At 37.5% G+C, this 23,497-nt stretch overlaps 1 protein-coding gene and 1 pseudogene across 1 annotated transcript in view; one reads left to right on the top strand and one right to left on the bottom strand.

The window, feature by feature from the left end:
- The window catches only part of MAGT1 (magnesium transporter 1), a 47,752-nt gene extending 25,623 nt beyond the window's left edge, over positions 1-22,129 (bottom strand). Inside the window, exons 1-3 of the mRNA XM_060002272.1 lie at positions 21,989-22,129; positions 5,605-5,774; positions 2,957-3,074 (exon numbers count right to left, since the gene is read on the bottom strand). Coding sequence (XP_059858255.1) covers positions 2,957-3,074; positions 5,605-5,774; positions 21,989-22,090 — 390 coding nt within the window. The 5' untranslated portion in view covers positions 22,091-22,129. The remainder of the gene's footprint in view (positions 1-2,956; positions 3,075-5,604; positions 5,775-21,988) is intronic.
- LOC132418024 (general transcription factor IIE subunit 2 pseudogene) lies at positions 39-1,510 on the top strand (annotated as a pseudogene).
- Positions 22,130-23,497: the final 1,368 nt, after the last annotated feature.

Here is a 23,497-nt window from a genome sequence, read left to right as displayed (position 1 = left end):
AAGATTGGAAGACAAAAATAGGAACAAAGGGCAAAAAACAGAAAACACTCATGAATATGGCAGATGGTAATCCAACTATATCAATAATCAACTTGAATATCAATGGTCTAAATGCACCAATTAAAAGATAGAAATTGTTAGAGTGGTTCAAAAAACAAGACCCAAGTATATGTTGTCTTCAAGAAACCCACATTAAAATAGACACATATATAGATTAAAAGTAAATAGATGGAGGAAACATACCATGCTGTATCTTCTGAGTCATTATGATCATCATCAAAGAAGAAGAAAGCAAAGCTAGAACATGGAGGATCATCAAGCTCTAAACAAAATTCTGACCATAGCAATGGATCATTTAACTCGAAAGTTCTATCAGAACACTCTGGATATAAGTTTGGCGTTCTTGCTAAGATTTTGAATTACATGAAAACATGGCATTAGCAACGAGATACACATCCTCTTACTAAAATTTTGGATGAAACACAACATTTAGATATTGGACTCAAGCAGAAACAACGGCTAATGACTGAGGCAATAGTCAGTAATCCCAAAACTGAAGTAATAGATGGAAAGTATGCCTTCAAGCCCAAGTACAACTTGAAAGATAAGAAGGTCCTACTTAGGCTCTTAAATAAGCATGATCAGCAAGGCTTAGGAGGAATTCTTTTAGAAGACATTGGGGAAGGACTGCCCAATTCCCAGAAAGCAGTTAAGGATTCAGGGAACCAGATACCATTTGTAAACCTTCCTGATAAGAAGAAAATTCTTTTCTTCAATGATAAGAGCTGTCAGTTTTCTGTGGATGAGAAGTTTCAGAAACTGTGAAGGAGTGTCACCGTGGATTCAAGGGATGAGGAGAAAACTGAAGAATATCTAAAGTGACAGGGTATTTCTTCCATGCAGGAATCTGGACCAAAGAAAGTGGCCCCTATTCAGAGAAAGAAAAAGCCTGCTTCACAGAAAAAGCGATGGTTTAAGCCTCACAATGAGCACTTGGCCTGGGTGCTGAAGGACTACTCTGACATCGCTCCTGGCAAGTAGTGAACAGTTTTGTCTGAGAGCAAAGAGTTACAAAGTCAAGATCTTCGTTGTTGATGCTGGGATCCGAAGACTGACTGTCTTCCCATTCTAGTTCTTAGAACCAAGGAGAGGAGCAGTTCAGTTTACAGAACTAGTGCAAATTACCATACTCGAAGCTTATTTTCATTAATGCGCTAATGAGAATGTGATGTCCCCGTTAACCTCCTGTTACTTCTTGGGGGAAAGGCAGTCAGCATGGCATGCAGGTGTCTTTGCTATTTATCTCTACTTCTAAGTGGTTCCTGGTTCCATTTTCCCTCTTTTATTACCTTAGAACAAGTTTGCTGATAGTCTTGAATGCAATATTTGTTTATTTCAAAAGAACATATTTATAATAAAATCATTGTAGAAGGAAAAAAAAGTAACTGGAAGAAATATACGATGCTAACACTAATCAAAAGAAAGCAAGAGTAGTTATATTCATTTCAGATAGAGCAGACTTCAAAACAAGGAAAGATATTAGGGATAAAAAAGGGCATTACGTGATGAAAAAGGGGTCAATTCTCCAAGAAGAGATACAATCCTTAACATGTATGTGCCTAACAACATAGTGTCAAACTATGTGAGGCAAAAACTAATAGAACTGCAAGAAGAAATAGATAAATCTACTATCGTAGTTGGAGACTTCAAGACCCAATGGACAGATCCAGCAGGCAAAAAATCAGTAAGGACATAGCTGAACTCAATAACACCATCTAAACAACTGGATATAACTGACATCTATAGACTTCATCCAAAACAACAGAATTTGCCAAGCAAGACCACATTCTGGGCCATAAAACACACCATAACAAATTTAAAGAACAGAAATCACACAATGTCTGCCCTCAGACCACAATGGAATTAAACTGGACACCAATAACAGAAAGATAACTGGAAAATTCCAAAATACATGGAAACTAAACAGCACAATTCTAATTAACACATAGGTCAAAGAAGAAATCTCAAGAAAACTTAAAAAGTATTTTGAATTAAATGAAAATGGAAACAGAACTTATCCAAATCTGTGGAATACAGCAAAAGCAATGGTTACAGGGAGATTTACAACACTGAATGCATATACGGCAAAAAAAGAAAGGTCTAAACTCAATAATTTAAGTTTCCATCTTAGGAAACCAACAAAAGAGCAAATTAAATCCAAAGGTAAATGAAGAGAAATAATAAAAATTAGAGAAGAAAGTAATGAAACTGAAGGTAGAAAAGCAATAGAGAAAAATCAATGAAACCAAAAGCTTGTTCTTTGAAAAGATCAGTAAAATCAATAAGCCTCTAGGCCAAGCTAACTAAGAAAAAAGAGAGAAGACACAAATTACTAATATCAGAAATGAAAGAGGGGGGACTTCCCTGGTGGCACAGTGGCTAAGAATCCACCTGCCAATGCAGGGGACACGGGTTCAAGCCCTGGTCCGGGAAGATCCCACATGCCACGGAGCAACTAAGCCCGTGTGCCACAACTACTCTAGAGCCTGTGAGCCACAACTACTGGAGCCCACGTGCTTAGAGCCCGTGCTCTGCAACAAAAGAAGCCACCGCAATGAGAAGCCCATGCACTGCAACGAAGACCCAACACAGTCAGAAATAAATAAATAAATACATTTATTTAAAAAAAAATAAAGTGGTAATTTTTTATTATATTTTACCACAATAAAAAATACATAAAAGTTACTTGATTTCTACCCAATTTCCATATTCTAATAGGCTAGTATTGACCACTACATTTCATGTTTAGCTTAAGTTTAGCTTTTATCTCATTAACTACTCTAGATCTTAGGTAAGACAAATCTTATTTAACTTCTTGCAGCCATTGAAATAAAGGTATTCCATATTAGCCATATGTTATCTATTTCTATTTAATAGAATAAACCAAATAGCTTACCATCTGAAATACATCAGAGCCTTCATCAAAATCCACCATAGCAAAAAATATCCTGTTGGTAAATGCACTGGAATATCGCCAGGAGTTTGCCAGGATCTGGAATTCTTCATCAGCTTGCCTGGATGCAATCGGATTTGTGAAGATAACATATAAAACATTTTTTAAAGCAATCTAATGCAAGTCAGGCTCTGCTGACAGGGTTAGGACAAACCTTGGAAAACACTGCCAACTGTTTTGGCATAAGAGAAGCCTTATACCAAGTGTTGGGGATTTCACCATGAAGTAGTGATTACTTGACTCTGCTTCATACTTTGTGCCTACTCCTTATCTCAAAGTTCCTTCAACATTCGCTGGAAGAAAGTCTAACTAGATTGTTTCTATACCAATTTTTAATACCCTAAATTACTTCTAAGAGTTCAAAGACAAGGTTGAAGTACTTCCCAGAGAAATTAGACTATAATATTAATCTATTTAAGAAATCTAAAGTACAAAATGCTACTTAGTAAGAATACAGTCTGATGAATTATTACAGTGAAAAAGAAGAAGAATCTAAGGAATTGAGATTAATTGAAACCTCAGGCCATATTTTACTTTTCCCTGATCTCCCATATGCTTTCAGTTTCTAAGATCTGACAATTTTTCATTTCTGATTATCTTTTAACTCTATCCTTCCCCATTTATTTTCATTGTTATCATCTAAAGTCAGATCCTTAATATCTGAAATTAGAACATTAAAACCCTAACTCTACTTTCTCCTCCTCCAATCCTTCTTACATTGCAATATATATCAGTCTTCCTAAATGACTACTTTCCTGATACTCCTCCTCGTCTCAGAAACCATTGTTGCTTTTCTATTACCTTCAGAACAGTCTCCAAGCTCTTTCACTGGTTATTCAAAGTTCTTTATCATCTATTTCCAAATAATGCATCTAGCTTTTACATATAGCCTTACTACAACTCAACCTCAAACAGGATCTCTTAATTCCAGCACTTTATGCCTATCTCTGTACCCTTGCACACATCATTGCTTCTAATCAGAATATCCTACTGCTATGTAAATCTGATCCATCTGTCTAGCCCTAGTACAAGTCCTATCTTCTCCATTAGGCCAACCCTAACCACTCCTCTTATATGTCCTTCCTGAAATTTTATAGCATTTATTATGTACACAATTCATTTGGTACTTAATCATAAATTGTCTTATATTGCCAGCTAAATTTTCATATGTGGAACTGATTTCCCTAGCCGGATGATAGCATATCTTTCTTATACTTTTCATCCTGATAGCACCAAATATATAGTATTACACACATCGCTGTTGCTTAGTTTTAATTATTTGAATGAGTTTAGGAAAATGTGCTAATTTACAATTTGGTCTTGTAAAAAGTAAGACAGTATTAAAAACTTTAGTTATTAAGAACTCCATTAATTTGCATTTAATACAGAATTATGAAGGACTTTGTTCATTCCCTGACATTTTTGTATACTCATGATTGCTAGTGAGTAAACTGACTGAATTATAGAGTAATTCCAGAGTTTAAGTTTATTCACAGTTAATACCTACTATTGTTTTTCCTTCTTCTACTTACTTTTAATTTATACTCAGCATAACAGCCATCCCTAAAAAAAAAAAAAAAGCACTCTGGTACCAAATCCCTTGACTATCTCCTACCTCTGAGGAGAAAATCCTTTAAAAAGAGTTAGAAAGGCTTGGGGTAGCATAACACACTATTCTGAAAGAAGGCTGTCTATTCCTTCACATGGGCTCAGGCTATCAGAATTTGGAAAGCCTCCAAGATTTTACTAAATTAGTTTTTCACAGGGTAACTTTGTCGTTTCATTTAAAGTGAATTCCCAGATCACAATACTGATCTAAAAATATAAGTAAATAAACAACAAAAAGCAAAAGCGATTTTATTTTTTAGTATCCACTATTTTTAATTATCTATAGTGCTTTTGTTTAAAGAAATGTCTTTTTTCCTAAGATCATTCAGAAATAGTAAAATAAAATCAACAAACCATTGTTTGATGAAATTTTAAGTGAGATTAGTCTCGATTTCTAAGGTTTAAAATTACTACAAAATAATCTAGAAAATAGAAACACCTCTAAATCATGCATCTTTGTTTTCTAAAAAAGTTCTCTTGTAATTCCAAATTTTGGATGTAGCCACCATTATTGCATTAATAAATATCTATAGCTTTGGGTAGACCAGTTAACATATTGGAACCTGTTTCTTCCAAAAATGAGAGAATATTTGCTTTATGTACCTTCTGGGGTTGTTGTGATAAAACAAGAGTATGAAGTTGAAAGCACACACAAATAATAAAACACTGCATCAATGCTATTGACACGCATTTATATAAGTTGATACCAATTTATAAGATGATTGTTAGATTTTTTTATGTTATTTCTAGGATGGTTACCATGAAACTTTATCCTTGCTCTTTGTCCCTCCCCCAATAATATGGACCATCAAGAAAAGACTATAAAAGAGTAGTACTATTATGTGTTACTACAGACACTCTAAGTAACGTATATACATTAATTGTTTATGTACCCACTGAACTAATTTCATTCTTCTGGGGTTGAGATATGGTTAAAATCTTATGAGTTATTTAATTTTTAAAGTGTAGTTGAAAGTTCATACTTGCACACGACACATTGTCTATGAAGTTGGAGAGCAGTGAACATGACAATAACGGAGTAGTTTCTCGGTGGGGCTTTAACAAGGCGACGGAACTTGTCTCCATTCATTCTTATTACAGGCCTTTTATTGGTCCATTCCATCAGTTGACTAACCTTTTCAGATAACACCATCTAAAAAAAAGACAAAGACAGCATGCCATTAATACTCTCAACTTGGCATTTAAAATTTCTTTTAGCTAGATAACTTACTTAAAACCAAGACTAATAAGCAGAGGTACATAAAAAATGTGAAAGAACTAAAAATTAAATTTAGTACTTGTGCCTGACGATGATAATTATTCTTAAAATTACATTATTTCATGATGAGATTTAAATGTATATTGCAATACTACACTTTTTTGTGAATTACTTATTTCTTAATAAATAAGATAAAATCAAAAAACCTTTCATTGGCTAAAGATTCCAAAGAAAGTGAGAAAAGCCACTCTACCTGATTTTAAGGTTTATTATATAGCTACATAAAAGGATAGATACATATAGATCAATGGAACAGAAACAAGAGCCAGAAACAGACCTACACAAGTATAGCTAACTGATATTTCACAAAGGTGCAAAATCAACTCAGTACAGAAAGGACGGCCTTTTCAATAAATGGTGCTGAAGCAACTGGACATCCATAGTCAAAAATACGAACCTCAAACTAAACTTCACACCTTATACAAAAATTAATTAAAGGGGTTTCCCTGGTGGTGCAGTGGTTAAGAATCCGCCTACCAATGCAGGGGACACGGGTTCGAGCCCTGGTCCGGGAAGATCCCACATACCGAGGAGCAACTAACCCCGTGTGCCACAACTACTGAGCTTGCACTCTAGAGCCCACGAGCCACAACTACTGAGCTTGCCTGCCACAACTCCTGAAGCCCTCGTGCCTAAAGCCTGTGCTCCACAACAAGAGAAAGCCACCACAATGAGAAGCCGGCTCACCGCAACAAAGAGTAGCCCCTGCTCGCCACAACTAGAGATAAAGCCTGCACAAAGCAACGAAGACCCAACACAGCCAAAAATACATACATAAAATAAAATAAATAAATTTATTTTAAAAATTAATTAAAAATGGATCACATACCTAAATGTAAAAATGAAAACTATTTAAAAATTAGGAAAAAAATATGGGAGAAAATGTTCAGGATCAAGGGGTAGGCAAAGAGTTCTTAGACCTGACACCAAAAGCACGATTCATAAAAAAGAAAAAAAAAAGGTAAACTGGACCTCATCAAAATTAAAAACTTTTGCTCTGTGAAAGACCCTGTTATAAGAATGTGAAGACAAGCTACAGAGTGGGAGAAAATATTTACAAACCACACATCTAAAAAGGATTAGTAGCTAGAATATATTTTTTAAAACTATCAAAACTCAACAGTAAAACAAACAAAATAGGCAAGACGTGAAAAGATTTCATCGAAGATGATCTACTGATGACAAAGAAACACACAAAAAGATGTTCAACATCATCAGCCGTTACAGAAATGCAAATTAAGAGCACAATGAGCTATCACTACACACCCATTACTAAAACAAAATATAGCGACAGTACCAAATTCTGGCGAGGACGTAGAGAAACTGGGTCTCTCATACATTTTTGGTGGGAATGTACCATGGTACAGTCACTCCGGAAAACAGTTTGGCAGTTTCTTTAAAAAATTAAGCAAGCAGGGCTTCCCTGGTGGCGCAGTGGTTGAGAGTCCGCCTGCCGATGAAGGGGACACGGGTTCGTGCCCCAGTCCGGGAAGATCCTACATGCCGCGGAGCGGCTGGGCCCTTGAGCCATGGCCGCTGAGCCTGCGTGTCCGGAGCCTGTGCTCCGCGACAGGAGAGGCCACAACAGTGAGAGGCCCGCGTACCGCAAAACAAAACAAAACAAAACAAAACAAAAAAACAAAAAAAAAATTAAGCAAGCACACCATTGTAAAGCAATTATACTCCAACAAAGATGTTAAAAAAAATTAAGTAAAATATACACTAACCATACAATCCAGCAACTGCACTCCCAAACATTTAACTCGGAGAAATGAAAATTTACGTCTACACAAAGAAAGAGCTACATTTTGTTTGTTTCTTTTTAAAAGCCAGTCATCAATGAGGCAATGGAAGAGAAGCATGGTTAGTCAATGAGAATTTCAGTTTGAAATAAACGCAATCATATTCATTTATCCTTCCCCTCACCTCTACCCTTATGTTCAAACTTTGCAAGAGTAGTAAGAAGATGGGAAAAGATAAAAAAAAAGAAGTGCAGAAGAATCTCAATGCAGAGTTAATGCTAATTTATGGTTTTGTTCTTCTTTATAGGGATATGTTTGTAAAGGGCTGGGAAATCATGGAGTGGTTCACTATTCAGAAGCATTTGACCAATTACATTTCCCATTACTTACACTGAAGTTTGGCCAGGGCACTGGCATTCAAACTTTAAAAATAGTTCCTTCTCATTAAATTCAATCATCAAAGAACAGATGTTAGGATGTGCCTTTTCAGTTGGGAAGTGGATCAGGAACCTAATAGAAAGATAGCACTCTTTGAAAGATAGGTGTCAGTAATGCAAATGAGTTGCCTCAGACTTAGGCTAAGAAAAATAATCCCTGGAACCAATAAGAATGGCTTCTGTGGCTTTAGTCATCCCAACAAAATTCTCAAAGAATGCACGTCTAGTGGGTTTAGTGGGTTTTAATTGAATGACCCTAAATGGTTTTCCTAGGTGGTCAAGGAACCAGGACACAAGCATATTAATCCCCCCACCCCTGCTAGATGTTTCACAACACTTTTTACCTGTGTTATAGCACTTATCATTCTAAGACAATTTGATATCTGTTTCCTTCTCTAGATTATTAGCTACTAGAGAGCAGACACACATAGTACTTTACCATATAGTAGGCATTCAGTTAGTGTGTACTGAATTTCTATTTAACAGAACCCAGCTGGGAATGGACTCACTTGCATCATCAACATATAAGGAAAAAAAGACGATTACACACATAAACACTTAATAGAAATGGGATTTTTTTTAATTTCAGGAAGGCAACAATAACATGGATTCTAAAAATGCATGATTTACCTTTAAAGCATGCTTGAATTCAGGCAATACTGAAAAAAATTTTACTTCCTGAGTACACTTCTATGAACAATAGAGAAAGATGGCATAAAAAATAGTTTTGTAGCAGATATAAAGTAATTCCAGTAAGAGCCACAAAATGAATATGCTACACATGGAAAAATGAATATAGTCTCTAATAAGCCCACAGAGAAATATATACACTCGCAGAAGACTGGTATAACAAATAATTAACAAGACTTGTGGAACAATGAATGATAGGAAACAGGTTGTTGGGGGAGGGATAAATTAGGAATTTGGGATTAACATATACACAGAACTATATATAAAATAGATAACCAACAAGGACCTACTGTATAGCACAGGGAACTATACTCAATATTTTGTAATAACCTACAAGGGAAAAGAATCTGAAAAAGAATACATATGTGTATAACTGAATCACTGTGCTGTACATCTAAAACTAACACAACATTGTACATCAACTATACTTCAATTTTAAAAAAAAGGAAACAGGTTGGTGGTAAAGGCAGTGGAAGAGAGTGAACTAGAAGGCAGATAGGACAAGGAACAAGGGGTGGAGGCTAGTTCATCTTTAGCAGTAGAATTAGTTACCAAAAGTTGTCAAGAATAGGGATATTTGATTTAAAATAAGGCTGCATAAATTAAACTCAGTTTTTCTAAAAAATGAATTCTTATTATTTGATACAGACTTAATGATCCTCTTGGCTAAGAGAACAATATTAGTTCACAGAAAATATGCATTCTATATTCTAAAGCAGTCATTAATTCTGTTATATTTTCAAATTAAATTTGACAGTTACCAGCAAATTCAAACATAATTTGCCTATTTTATTCACCATGGCTACAGATACTATTTCGGGCTCTTTTAGAAAAAAAAATGTAAAGCAGTAACAGGTATAGTTTCAAATAGTCTATCTCTATTCAACCACATAGATATATGATCATTCCAATAAAACAAATGTATGTGCTTTGAATTAGTGGTAAACATGTGGAGTCTTCTTAAACAAAGTCTTGAATAGGTCTATGTAAAAAATGTATTATATTCCTCTTCTTGTTTATTAACAGACTGGAAAGACCAGATTTCTGGCTATACAATCCCCAAATAACTTATCAAGTAGAAGAAATTAGTTCAAAGGAATTACAAATTCTCTTTAAAGCTCTTATAAATGGGATTATTACCTCAAAAGACTGCTTATTACCGAGGCAATTAATTAGGTTACTTTCTCAGTTCATTTTTTTTAAAATGAACTAGTTTTAAACTTTTACAATAAAAGTACATGAACATAGCTTGGGACATGATAATTAGAAGCTATAATCCTTATTCACAATGACCTAATCTTTTAACATTTTAATATATATTAAAGTAAGCCCATCTTGATTTTATGGAGAAAATAGCAGTTACTATTTGGAATGCTTAGTACGTATGTGTCAGGCAGCAACTTCTCTCCTTATAGAATGAGTATTTAATTCAATCCTCAGAACAACACTATGAGGTTAAATACTCTATTTTTAGTTCATTTAAATGTTGAGTAAACAGGATCAGAGAGGTTAAGCAACTTGGCCAAAGTGCCATAGTAAGACACAGAGCTAGGATTCAAACAGATCATTCTAAACCAAGGTTTCTCAGCAGCAGGGTAACTGACATCTTGGGCCAGATAATTCTTTTGTGGGGAGCTGTCCTGCACATTGCATGTTGAGCAGCATCCCTGACCTCTACCTATTAGATGCCAGTAGCATCACCAGCTGGCAATAACCAAAAATGTCTCCAGACATTGCCAGATAACCCTTGGGAAGTAAAATTCCCCACTCCCTCTTGAGAACCACTGTTCTAAACTGAAAAGGATTTTCACAGTCTGATTTAAGCTTTTATAATCTTATTATGTATTCAAAACTATTTTTATTAATTACCGATCGGAACACAATGTAAAAGAAAGACTTGGTGATAAAGTAAATCAAAACTTCCCAGAGCAAGCCCTTAGCATAATGGATAATACACTTACTAGGTCCATGTTTCTCAAAGTGTGGCTAGTATAAAGGAGCCTGTTAAAAGTGCAGACTTCTAGGTTTCATCCTCCAGTAAATTTGATTCAGTAGATCTACATAAGCCTTACTCAAAGGATGCTGATTAGCAGGGTTAGCTGATAAAAAAGACCAAGCAGCATGCCTGAGTGAGCCACATACTGTCTCCAATACCCAAAACTGTCCAATAAGGTGCTGGGTTTCCTGTTTGGTTTGGTGGGCCAAAGAGACAGCCGTTTTTCCATGACCACAACAGGAATTGAGCATTATAAATCCATTCCCTTAGTCCCAAGGAACTTTGCTTGTTGAGCAGGCCCTTGGATTTCGTCGGGTTTATCAGCTACTGCTCCTGGCTACCTCTGTAGTATGAGAGCACCACCACCAAGGTCATTGAGGCTGAGGCTTTTACTTGCCAACAAGGCATCATCCATATAGTGAAAGCTTTAAACATGGAAGGGTAGAGGAACTTATGCTAAATCCTGACTCACCAACTGGTAGCAAATGGCACGGGACCTTAGGTACCCCTAGAGAATACTATAAACATATATAGGAGACCTTGCTACCTGAAAATGAACTGACCTTGATCCTCAAATATCAGTAAGATGGCACAGAAGGTGTTAGTGATGTCTAAGACTGCATACCACTTGTCATCAGTCTGTGTAATAGATTCAGTTGCAGTCGCAATGTCTGGAACAGCCTGGGCTATGGGAAAAACAATTGAAATCAGTTGGTAATAATCTGCTATAAGGCTTCAGTTCCTGTTAGTCTTTTTTCACTGGCCATTGAGGGCTGTTGTTGTGAGATACTGCATCACTTACCACCTCTGATGCCTTTAAATCTTTAATCAAGGCTGTGATTTCCCTTTCTCTTCCTGGGGGGCTCTTTAGCTTCTGGTGGATTCCAGGAATACGGAATTTTAACATGTACCCCAAGTGATTCCTTTTTTAAAAATTTATTTATTTTATTTATTTATTTTTGGCTGCATTGGGTCTTTGTTGCTGTGCGCAGGCTTTCCCTAGTTGTGGTGAGCGGGGGCCACGTGCATGGGCTTCTCATCGCGGTGGCTTCTCTTGCTGCGGAGCACAGGTTCTACGTGCACGGACTTCAGTAGTCGTGGTGCGCGGGCTCAGTAGTTGTGGCTCGCAGGCTCTAGAGCGCAGGCTCGGTAGTTGTGGCACACAGGCTTAGTTGCTCCACGACTCGTGGGATCTTCCCGGATCAGGGATCAAACCCATGTCCCCTGCGTTGGTAGGTGGATTCTTAACCACTGCACCACCAGGGGAGTTCCCCAAGTGATTCTTTATACACTGAAGTTTGAGTACTACTGCTCTACATTTTAATTCTTATGGGTAAGGACTACGTCTTATATAATTTCTATGCAATTACACAGGGAAATTAAATAAACATTAAGCAATTCAAGTTATACACAACAGGAAAAAATACACCATTCCTAAAAGTAAACCACCACCTGATCTTCCTGAAATGGTTGAAGAATGTGATATATTCTAGATAACTCAAATATAACACCTTATCTAGGAATAAACCTACCTAAGGAGACAAAAGACCTGTAAGCGGAAAATTATAAGACACTGATGAAAGAAATTAAAGATGACACAAATAGATGGAGAGATATACCATGTTCTTGGATTGGAAGAATCAACATTGTGAAATTGACTCTAATACCCAAAGCAATCTACAGATTCAATGCAATCCCTATCAAACTACCACTGGCATTTTTCACAGAACTAGAACAAAAAAATTCACAATTTTATGGAAATGCAAAAGACCCCAAATAGTCAAAGCAATCTTGAGAAAGAAAAACGGAGCTGGAGGAATCAGGCTCCCTGACTTCAGACTATACTACAAAGCTACAGTAATCAAGACAGTATGGCACTGGCACAAAAACAGAAATATAGATCAATGCAACAGGATAGAAAGCCCAGAGATAAACCCACGCACATATGGTCACCTTATCTTTGATAAAGGAGGCAAGAATATACAGTGGAGAAAAGACAGCCTCTTCAATAAGTGGTGCTGGGAAAACTGGACAGCTACATGGAAAAGTGTGAAATTAGAACACTCCCTAACACCATACACCAAAATAAGCTCAAAATGGATTAAAGACCTAAATGTAAGGCCAGACACTATCAAACTCTTAGAGGAAAACATAGGCAGAACACTCTATGACATAAATCACAGCAAGATCCTTTTTGACTCACCTCCTAGAGAAATGGAAATAAAAACAAAAGTAAACAAATGGGACTTAATAAAACTTAAAAGCTTTTGCACAGCAAAGGAAACCATAAAGAAGACCAAAAGACAACCCTCAGAATGGGAGAAAATATTTGCAAATGAAGTAACTGACAAAGGATTAATCTCCAGAATTTACAAGCAGCTCATGCAGCTCAATATCAAAAAAACAAACAACCCAATCCAAAACTGGGCAGAAGACCTAAATAGACATTTCTCCAAAGAAGATATACAGATTGCCAACAAACACATGAAAGAATGTTCAACATCATTAATCATTAGAGAAATGCAAATCAAAACTACAATGAGATATCATCTCACACCCGTCAGAATGGCCATCATCAAAGAATCTAGAAACAATAAATGCTGGAGAGGGTGTGGAGAAAAGGGAACCCTCTTGCACTGTTGGTGGGAATGTAAATTGATACAGCCACTATGGAGAACAGTACAGAGGTTCCTTAAAAAACTAAAAATAGAACTACCATATGACCCAGCAATCTCACTACTGGGCATATACCCTGAGAAAACCATAATTCAAGAAGAGTCATGTACCACAATGTTCATTGCAGTACTATTTACAATAGTCAGGACATGTAAGCAACCTAAGTGTCCATCAACAGATGAATGGATAAAGAAGATGTGGCACATATATACAATGGAATATTACTCAGCCATAAAAAAGAAACAAAATTGAGTTATTTGTACTGAGGTGGATGGACCTAGAGTCTGTCATACAAAGTAAGTCAGAAAGAGAAAAACAAATGCCATATGCTAACACATATATATGAAATCTAAGGGGGAAAAAAAGGTCATGAAGAACCTAGGGGCAAGACGGGAATAAAGACACAGACCTACTAGAGAATGGACTTGAAGATATGGGGAGGGGGAAGGGTAAGCTGGGACAAAGTGAGAGAGTGGCATGGACATATATACACTATGAAACTTAAAATAGATAGCTAGTGGGAAGCAGCCGCATAGCACAGGGAGATCAGCTCGGTGCTTTGTGACACCTAGAGGAGTGGGATAGGGAGGGTGGGAGGGTGGGAGATGCAAGGGGGAAGAGATATGGGAACATATGTATATGTATAACTGATTCACTTTGTTATAAAGCAGAAACTAACAAACCATTGTAAAGCAATTATACTCCAATAAAGATGTTAAATATATATATATATATAAAACACCTTAATAATTCCTAGACACTTCTTTCACTAGTCTTCTTTTGTCTCTTCTGTTATATGATTTTATAAAGGAATTTCTCTTTTTTCACATTTGAGTTAAAAGTTTTCTTGATCGGTGTAAATCGCTAGTACTGAAGAACCTTCTTCCTTAGGATGCCTCTTATTCGTTGTCAAGAGCCCATTGTTTGGGTACTGAAAGCTATGCCTTAGAAATAAAAATTTTGTTTCTCTATAGGCTCTACACTAAGTCCCACTATTCACTCTCTAAATATTCCTTTATCTTCCAAAGTCATAACCTTCAAAAGTAAAGGATTAATATATCACCTGTGACCTTCAGGCCCTTCTATTTACTATTTAATACTTTAAAGTTGTTAGTAGGAAAGATATTTTCCAGGGACTATAGTACATAAAGGTAGGAGGTTTATCAAGTGAGCTCAACTCAAAAAAGTAATTGATTTGGAAACAACTCCTACTGCAAATACTTTTTCCACTACAGTTTTCAAAAACATTTGAGAAAATATACCCATCCAGTCTTAAAATTTGCACTGGATATATTTATTTAAAACAAAATAAAAGTTTACTATGAAAAAACATTAAATTTATAAGCAAAGACTTTCACAATCAATTGATATCTCCCCTTCTTGGAGTACATTACTCTACTTTCAACTATTTAAATAAAACAAAAAGAAGAGTAATAATATTCACAATTAAAATATAATGCTTACCAACAAAGTTAAGTAAGCTTAAAGTCTTTCTCTTCTCTTGAAGCATTTAAATTATTATGGCCACAAAATAATCCCACTAACAGGAAGTCAATTAATATCTCTAATTCTGTTAGTAATAATCAAGTACGATGAAAATTTTAGGACTACAAGGGATTAAGAGGACCAAGAAAGTGCAGTAACACAACACTGCACTAATTTAACTTTATTCTACTTGCTTGCATAATATGTATCCCAATTAGCTCTAGCAAAATAGATTAAGTCTTAACAACTACAAATTTTCCTATTATCACTAAATATCACTCAGCAAAGATAGCATATAGCAGTCAGTGGTCCCCAATCTTTTCGGCACCGGGGACTGGTTTCGTGGAACAGTTTTTCCATGGACGGGGTGGCGGGGGATGGTTTCGGGATGATTTAAGTGCATTACATTTATTGTGCACTTTATTTCTATTATTATTACATTGTAATATATAATGAAATAATTATACAGCTCACCATAATGCAGAATCAGTGGGAGCCTTGAGCTTGTTTTCCCTTGCCACTCACTGATAGGGTTTTGATATGAGTTTGCAAGCAATTGATTTATTATGGTCTCCGTACAGTCAAAGCTCTCTGCTAATGATAATCTGTATTTGCAGAGCATCAACGCCTCAGCTCCACCTCAGATCATCAGGCATTAGATTCTCATAAGGTGTGCGCAACCTAGCTCCCTTGCATGCGCGGTTCACAGTAGGGTTCGCACTCCTATGAGAATCTAATGCCCCCGCTGATCTGACAGGAGGTGGAGCTCTGGCGGTAATGCGAGCAATCAGGAGCGGCTGTATTTCGCTCGCCCGCCCGGCGGCCCGCCGCTCAGCCCCTGCTGTGAGTCCCGGTTCCTAACAGGCCACGGACCGGTACCAGTCTGTGGCCCGGGGGTTGGGGACCCCTGGTATATAGGAATCCACTATAATTTAAATCTAAATTCTGATGCTGCCATTAAGATTACTTTTGAATTTCAGAAGTAATAAAGCTAAGCATCAACAGTCTGAATTCCTCTAAAATGCACCTCCCTTTCCCCCAAAACTTATTTCATTATATCTGTGTTCTAGACCATCAGGGTTTATTCATAAAAATTCTTGATATTTTTAGCTTTCTTAATAATCCACTAGCCTACAAATGTTAGTTTAAAAAATTCCTGGTTAAGGAATAAATTTTCAACTCCATCCTTAAATTACAAGTGAGACTGAACAGACCTGGAAACATAATTGGCAGATAATGACTGAAGGAGAAAGACAGTGAACAGAGAAGAGAGTATCTGTAATCCTTAAATGCTATCTGCTCCATTCTCAGTTCACATACTTCTTGCACAGGGCTAAAATATACCACTGTCCCCTCTCCTTGATGCTTATTTTTGGAGGATGTCTCAATTTGTTTGTTTTGCAATGCTACTGAGCCTTTTGTTCTTGGTAATAAGGTATTTTCTAAGTAATTGCTGGGGTTTTGCGCATGTGATACTTTCATGCATCACTTCTCAAAGCAATGTCAAAGAATACAGAAGTTTTTTCCAATAATTGCCTGCCTTGTCAAAATATGCAGATAATTTTATTTTCTGAATAAGCTTCATAAAAACAATATAAAAAGATCAATTGAAAAATATTTTATACTGCAGAGGAACACAAGCTTATTTTATTTTCTATCAATAATATTCATCTAATGTCTTCTACATACCAGGTACTGCATTAGGCACTTTACAGCCCTCATCTCCTTTAATTCTCACAATACAAAAGAAGATAGGCATTTTCCCATTCTACTGATAAGGAAAATGAGACTCAGAGTAACTTGCTAAAGATCACTTGGGTTGCATTAACATACATGATCTTTAAAATTTTACACAATTTTTTGAAAACTGAGCAAACGGGAGGAAAACTATCTGCCACCCTAGCATTATTAAGACCATTTTTTAATGTTTCAGTATGCTTTGTGCATTCATTCTTTTCCAGGGAATTCCCTGGCTGTCTGGTGGTTTGGACTCAGGGCTTTCACTCACAGGGCCCAGGTTCGATCCCTGGTCAGGGAACTAATATCCCACAAGCCACACAGTGTGGCCAAAGAAAAGAAAAAAAAACGACACTCTTTTCCATATTCCATATTATTTTTCTATTACAGATTCCCAGAAGTAGATCAAGAAATATGGATAATTTTTTACAAGTGAAGAATTGTCAATTATTATTTTTTTAAAATATTTATTTTCGCTGTACCGTGTCTTAGTTGCAGCATGCAGGATCTTCCTTGCATCATGTGGGATCTTTAGTTGTGGCATGCGGACTCTTAGTTGCGGCATGCATGCGGGATCTAGTTCCCCGACCAGGGATCGAACTCAGGCCCCCTCCATTGGGAGCTCAGAGTCTTACCCACTGGACCACCAGGGAAGTCTTGAGATATGGATAATTTTGTCAAAGACCATGCCTTTTCATTTTTATCATGCTGCCTCCCTAAAATGACACCAGTTGCAAGAATAAGCAACTTTCTTTCTACCAGAGGGGGAAATAATTCACCATAAAAATAAAATAAGTCACTGCAAAATAAGCCTTTGTGGCCTAGCAGAGAGCATACGATTTGGAGTCAGACAAGGGGTAGAATCCCAGCTCAGCCTCTACAGCTGTGCTTCTTTAGGCAAACCCCCAACGTCTCTCTTGCTCAGTGTCAGTTTCCTCACCTTTCAAAAAGGGCTAATACTCTGCAGGGTTATTGTGAGGATTAGAGATAATGCACGTAAACCATAGTGCATGACATGTAGAAGGCATTGAATAAATATTAGAGAATAAGTCAATGTTCCAGTGAAAACACTGTTACGAGTGTAAGTAATCCGATAAGTAGGGTAGCATTTCATTTAACAACAGACAACTATGAAGAACTTGAGTGATTTTTAATTATATTCATTTAGGAGAGGTGTCTTTTTTTGTTGTTCTTCTCTATTTTTTTAAATAAATTTATTTATTTAATTTATTTATTTTTGGCTGCATTGGGTCTTCATTGCTGCACGCAGGCTTTCTCTAGTTGTGGCAAGCAGGGGCTACTCTCCGTTGCGGTGCTTGGGCTTCTCATTTTGGTGGTTTCTCTTGTTGCGGAGCACGGGCTCTAGGCACACAGGCTCAGTAGTTGCGGCTCTCAGGCTCTAGAGCTCAGGCTCAGTAGTTGTGGTCCACAGGCTTAGTTGCTCCGCGGCATGTGGGATCTTCCCGGACCAGAGCTCAAACCTGTGTCCCCTGCATTGGCAGGCAGATTCTTAACCACTGCGCCTCCAGGGAAGCCCTCTATTTTTTTTTAATTGAAGTGTAGTTGATTTACAAAGTTGTGCTAATTACTGCTGTACAGCAAAGTGACTCAGTTATACAGGAGAGGTGTCTTTTAAAACATAACACTTAGATTATAAGATCATACATTATCCTACCATTTAAAGTCAAATCTACTATGGTGGATAGACCTGGGATTTTTTAAAAATAATATTTTCAAAAATTGTAAGCATTTTGCAACAGAACGTATATATTTTTAAACTGTCTCTAAGTAGTATCACAGTAATCTCATTATTTAAAAGTCCAAAACATGCTCAGTTACAGGGGAAAGGTATAAAAACGAAACCAACTTTACCAGCCTATGTTTGTTCCTTGTTTACTGATGAGAAAATCCAATTTTAGATTGTGAAACCTAAACAAACCCTCAAGTGAAAGAACAGATTGCTGACTTTATATGTACACAGTTAATTAATTAATTAATTAGATGTTTATTGACAGATACTGCTAGGTGTGAAAAGAATTAATTTAAGTGTCTGTATTCATAACCAATATTTTATAATAACTATAAATGGAGTATAATCTTTAAAAATGGTGAATAGCCATGTTGTACACTTGAAACTCATATAATATTGTAAATCAACTATACCTCAGTTAAACAAAAGTGTCTGTATTCAAGATGCTCACAGTCTAATGGGAAAGACTGGTATATAAACAATGACAATACAATGTGCTGAATTCATCTCAATTCACCTAGGGGAACCAGGAAAAGCTTAGTTGAGAAGGAAGGTAATGTTTGAGCTAAGAGTTGAAGAGTAGGAACCCTCAGGTGAATGAGGGAGTGGGGTGAGGGAGAAGAAGGGAGATACTTCAGCAAGTATAGATACTTGCAAGAGAGTATAGAAAGATCAAGGCAGGAATTCCCTGGCAGTCCAGTGGTTAGGACTCGGCACTCTCACTGGCGGGGCAAGGGTTCAATCCCTGGTGGGAGAACTAAGATCCTGCAAGCCATGCGGCCAGTAGAGGGCGGAGCTTGAATTGAGATGAGCCTGGAAAAAGCAGACCAGGGACAGACCACAGGAGTCCTTTTATACTTTGCAAAATAGGTTATTTTAACCTTTCGGTTGTCAGTTTTCTACCTTAGCATCTCTGGCAACACTATGAAGGATGAGTTCAAGGATGACCAGTTAGGCAGTTATGGCAAGAGATTTGCAAGAGCGATAAGGGTCTTGAACAGTGGCATGATGGGAAGGGAGTTAGAATCTGATTCCTTAAAAGCATTTTTTTATTGAGATAAAATGCACGTAACATAAAATCCACCGTGTTAACAATTTTAAAGTACATAAAACATTATTAATCATTAGAGAAATACAAATCAAAACTACAATGAGATATCATCTCACACTGGTCAGAATGGCCATCATCAAAAAATTTACAAACAATAATTGCAAGAGAGGGTGTGGAGAAAAGGGAACCCTCTTGCACTGTTGGTGGGAATGTAAATTGATACAGCCACTATGGAGAACAGTATGGAGGTTCCTTAAAAAACTACAAATAGAACTACCATATGACCCAGCAATCCCACTACTGAGCATATACCCTGAGAAAACCATAATTCAAAAAGACTCATGTACCACAATGTTCACTGCAGCACTATTTACAATAGCCAGGACATGGAAGCAACCTAAGTGTCCATCAACAGATGAATGGATAAAGAAGATGTGGCACATATATACAATGGAATATTACTCAGCCATAAAAAAGAAACAAAATTGAGTTATCTGTACTGAGGTGGATGGACCTAGAGTCTGTCATACAGAGTGAAGTAAGTCAGAAAGAGAAAAACAAATACCGTATGCTAACACATATATATGGAATCTAAAAAATCCAAAAAGGTCATGAAGAACCTAGGGGCAAGACGGGAACAAAGACACAGACCTCCTAGAGAATGGACTTGAGGACACGGGGAGGGGGAAGGGTAAGCTGGGACAAAGTGAGAGAGTGGCATGGACATATATACACTACCAAACGTAAAATAGATAGCTAGTGGGAAGCAGCCGCATAGCACAGGGAGATCAGCTCGGTGCTTTGTGACCACCTAGAGGGGTGGGATAGGGAGGGTGGGAGGGAGGGAGATGCAAGAGGGAAGAGATATGGGGACATATGTATAACTGATTCACTTTGGTATAAAGCAGAAACTAACACACCATTGTAAAGCAATTATACTCCAATAAAGATGTTTAAAAAATAAAAAATCAAGTACATAATTCATTGCTAATTCCTTTTGAAAGTAATCTATCCCCTGCTAGGCTCTTCTGCTTCTAGTTTAGTGAGAGGTTAAATGAATAAATAATTTAACTGGTAGAAATACTAGTTTTTAACATTTTTCACTGTTTTATTAAAAAATGGTGGTTGTAGAAATTTAGACAATACCAACGTATAAGGTAAAAAGTTACAGTGTTCCCCTAATGAACAATCCCAACTACCCAGAGATATCCACTGTTGTATATCCTTACAAAGGTTTCTCTCTCTATATATATACACTTTTATATATATATATATATATATATATATATATATATATATATATAAACATAAAAGACCTCTAGAATATAAAACTATGTATTGCTTTACATCTTGTTTTCCACGTAAAAATGGCTTGGAACCCTCCTAAAAAAGCACATAGATTTCCAGTTCCAGTGTATGAGCCTGCTCATTTCACCATTACTTTGAAAATTGTATATTTTTAATTTTACTTTTTGCCAATCTATTAATTAACTCGTTTTAATATGCTAGCTTATTTTTTTTCTTATGGAATAGTACACATATTCAAAAACAGAGAAGGTAGGTTCTCTTAAATTCAGCTCAAGTTGACAAGCATCGGAGATGTTTAAATGGCATTTTAAAAGTGCCTGTACAGGTATCGTGTACTAGAAGGAGGCACAGAATGTACAGGAAATAGCATAAGATGGACTGACCTAGGATTTCAGTCCTTGTTCTGCAACAGTTAACTGTGTAAGTTTAGGACTTGGGTTTCCTTATTTATAAAATTAGAGAGCATAAAGAATTGCTAGTAATCTGTAAAGCTCTAAGAGCATACGGCTCTACACATGTTTCAAAACAACAATGTTAAAATTCCTCAGCTTGGATTGCTTAATGGTGAGTAAAGAATACTGTATCTCCTCCACTTGCCAAAGTCAGTAAATTCCACGAGGAGAAATCTTAGTTTTGTTCACTTATATACACTAAGCTTCTCACAACAGCGCCTGGCGCGCTTGATATTTGGTAAACCATTGAAAATGGTTTAAGAGCTTCACTCCAGTAACTTGCTTTGAATCAATTATTTGGACAATGAAATAAATTTGGCATAGCTCCGCTCTTCTGTTTACTCCTCTCATTCCTGAAGTGAAAATGCTACAAAATATATAGTTCTCACACGTCTAAAAGGGAGTTACATCTACTGACAGAAGAAAGACTCAGATATTCTACCCCTTGGACCTAAAGTCGAACTTCCCGCCACCACCTGATGGGGCCCATACTCAAAGAAGTGTCAAAACTCGTAGCTATGTACATCCACAGGCCTATAGAAGCTAGCTTGTCACCTACCCCACCCCACTCTCAGACTCTACAGTCCCAGAAGACAAGGTATTACAGTTTCTTCTCTCGCGAACCCCACAATTCCAAAAACGGCGGAATTGGAGCCGCCAAAGGTACAGAATCGGCGGGGAAAAGGGATCGGGAAGGACAAAACAGACCCTCTCAAGCCCCACTCGTTGGGAGAAGCCCGTGTTGCTGGAAACAGCGTCCTCACCTCCTTCTTTCTCTGGGCAGAGGCTGAGGGAACCCCGTAAACGAGCAGCAGTGCCACCGCTACGGTCGCAGAGACGCACCAAAGCCACCAACGCGCTGCCATGTTCGCTTCTCTCCTTCCTAGAAGGGAAACTTTCCTGGGGCTGGGTCTGAGGGTTGGGCGTGAGAACAGGCAAACCAGCCCCCTCGCGCCTCCTCATTGGTCCAGCTCAACCCTGCCCGTAGTCCCCTCACATTACGTCAGGGCGCTGTACAGCCAGACGCCCGCTAAAAGACGTTTCACTTCTAATTGGTCTCTGTTAGCCAATAGAAAAATGACAATCTGGAGGTTTTACATTGGTCCGCTAAGGATGAGGGACCGCCCCTTTCATTAAACGTAAAGATGGCGGGCTTAGCGGTTCTTCAAATACGCGTGCGCAGTTGTGAAGCATTGCGGCTTTTCAGCGTCCAAGCTGGCTTAGGGTTGTTACGACAGAAACTTTTTCCTGGAGACTCTTTAGAACTCTTTGAACACCTCTTTCCTGTAATATTCTAGAAAAATTGGACCTAGCCACGTGATTGATAGGAGCTATCCAAGTCCCTTATTTGGCCTCCAAAGTATTTCAAATAAAAAAATAAAAAGAAAGTTGGGGCTTCCCTGGTGGCAGTGGTTAAGAATCCGCCTGCCAATGAAGAGAACACGGGTTCGAGCCCTGGGCGGGGAAGATCCCACATGCCGTGGAGCAACTAAGCCCGTGTGCCACAACTACTGAGCCTGAGCTCTTGAGCCCGCGAGCCACAAATACTGAAGCCTGCGCACTTAGAGCCCGTGCCCTGCAACAAGAGAAGCCAGGACAATGAGAAGCCTGCGCACTGCAGCGAAGAGTAGCCCAGGCTCACCGCAACTAGCGAAAGCCCGCACACAGCAAGGAAGACCCAACACAGCCAAAAAATAGGTAAAAGCAGGAAAGCAAAAACAGTGTTACTGAGGGATATTTTAAAAAGTGAATGAACAAGAGCTTGTTGAATACCTTGTGTGTCCCAGGAACTGTGCCACACGTGCTGAACACAACAGACATCAAAAGTTATATTCTAAAGTGTTTATTCATGGCAAACCTTTAGGTTTATTAGGTAGGCACCAACAAGTACTTAAATTTCTGTTATAGACAGCAAATTTTTTTTTTTACTTGCCGTTCTTTTGTTTGAGGGATGGACGCAGCACTAAGGTTGTAAGAAAGCACTTCTGTCTTTTTAAAGTTTTTGTGTCATAATCGGTTTTCTTAAATATCCAGTTCCCTTATCTAAAAAATAATAAAAATCCTACATAGCAGAACTTTCCACTTATTTGGCCCAGTTCTGTTTACCATTGTGGGTTGTAAAACTGGGATAATAGAGAAGAATAATATACTCAAGAGGAAAAACACCAACAAAACCAATTGCATGTAATTTGGATTTATTTTGATGCTGTGGAATATCATATGACCATTCTTTTAGGCCCTGCTGAGAAACACACGGAGAGGAAAATAATTTC

This window comes from Delphinus delphis, chromosome X (genome assembly GCF_949987515.2).
Source record: "Delphinus delphis chromosome X, mDelDel1.2, whole genome shotgun sequence".
In the NCBI taxonomy this organism is placed as follows: domain Eukaryota; kingdom Metazoa; phylum Chordata; class Mammalia; order Artiodactyla; family Delphinidae; genus Delphinus; species Delphinus delphis.
Note: the sequence above shows the minus strand (reverse complement) of the source record. Positions and strands in the feature narration are given on the sequence as shown.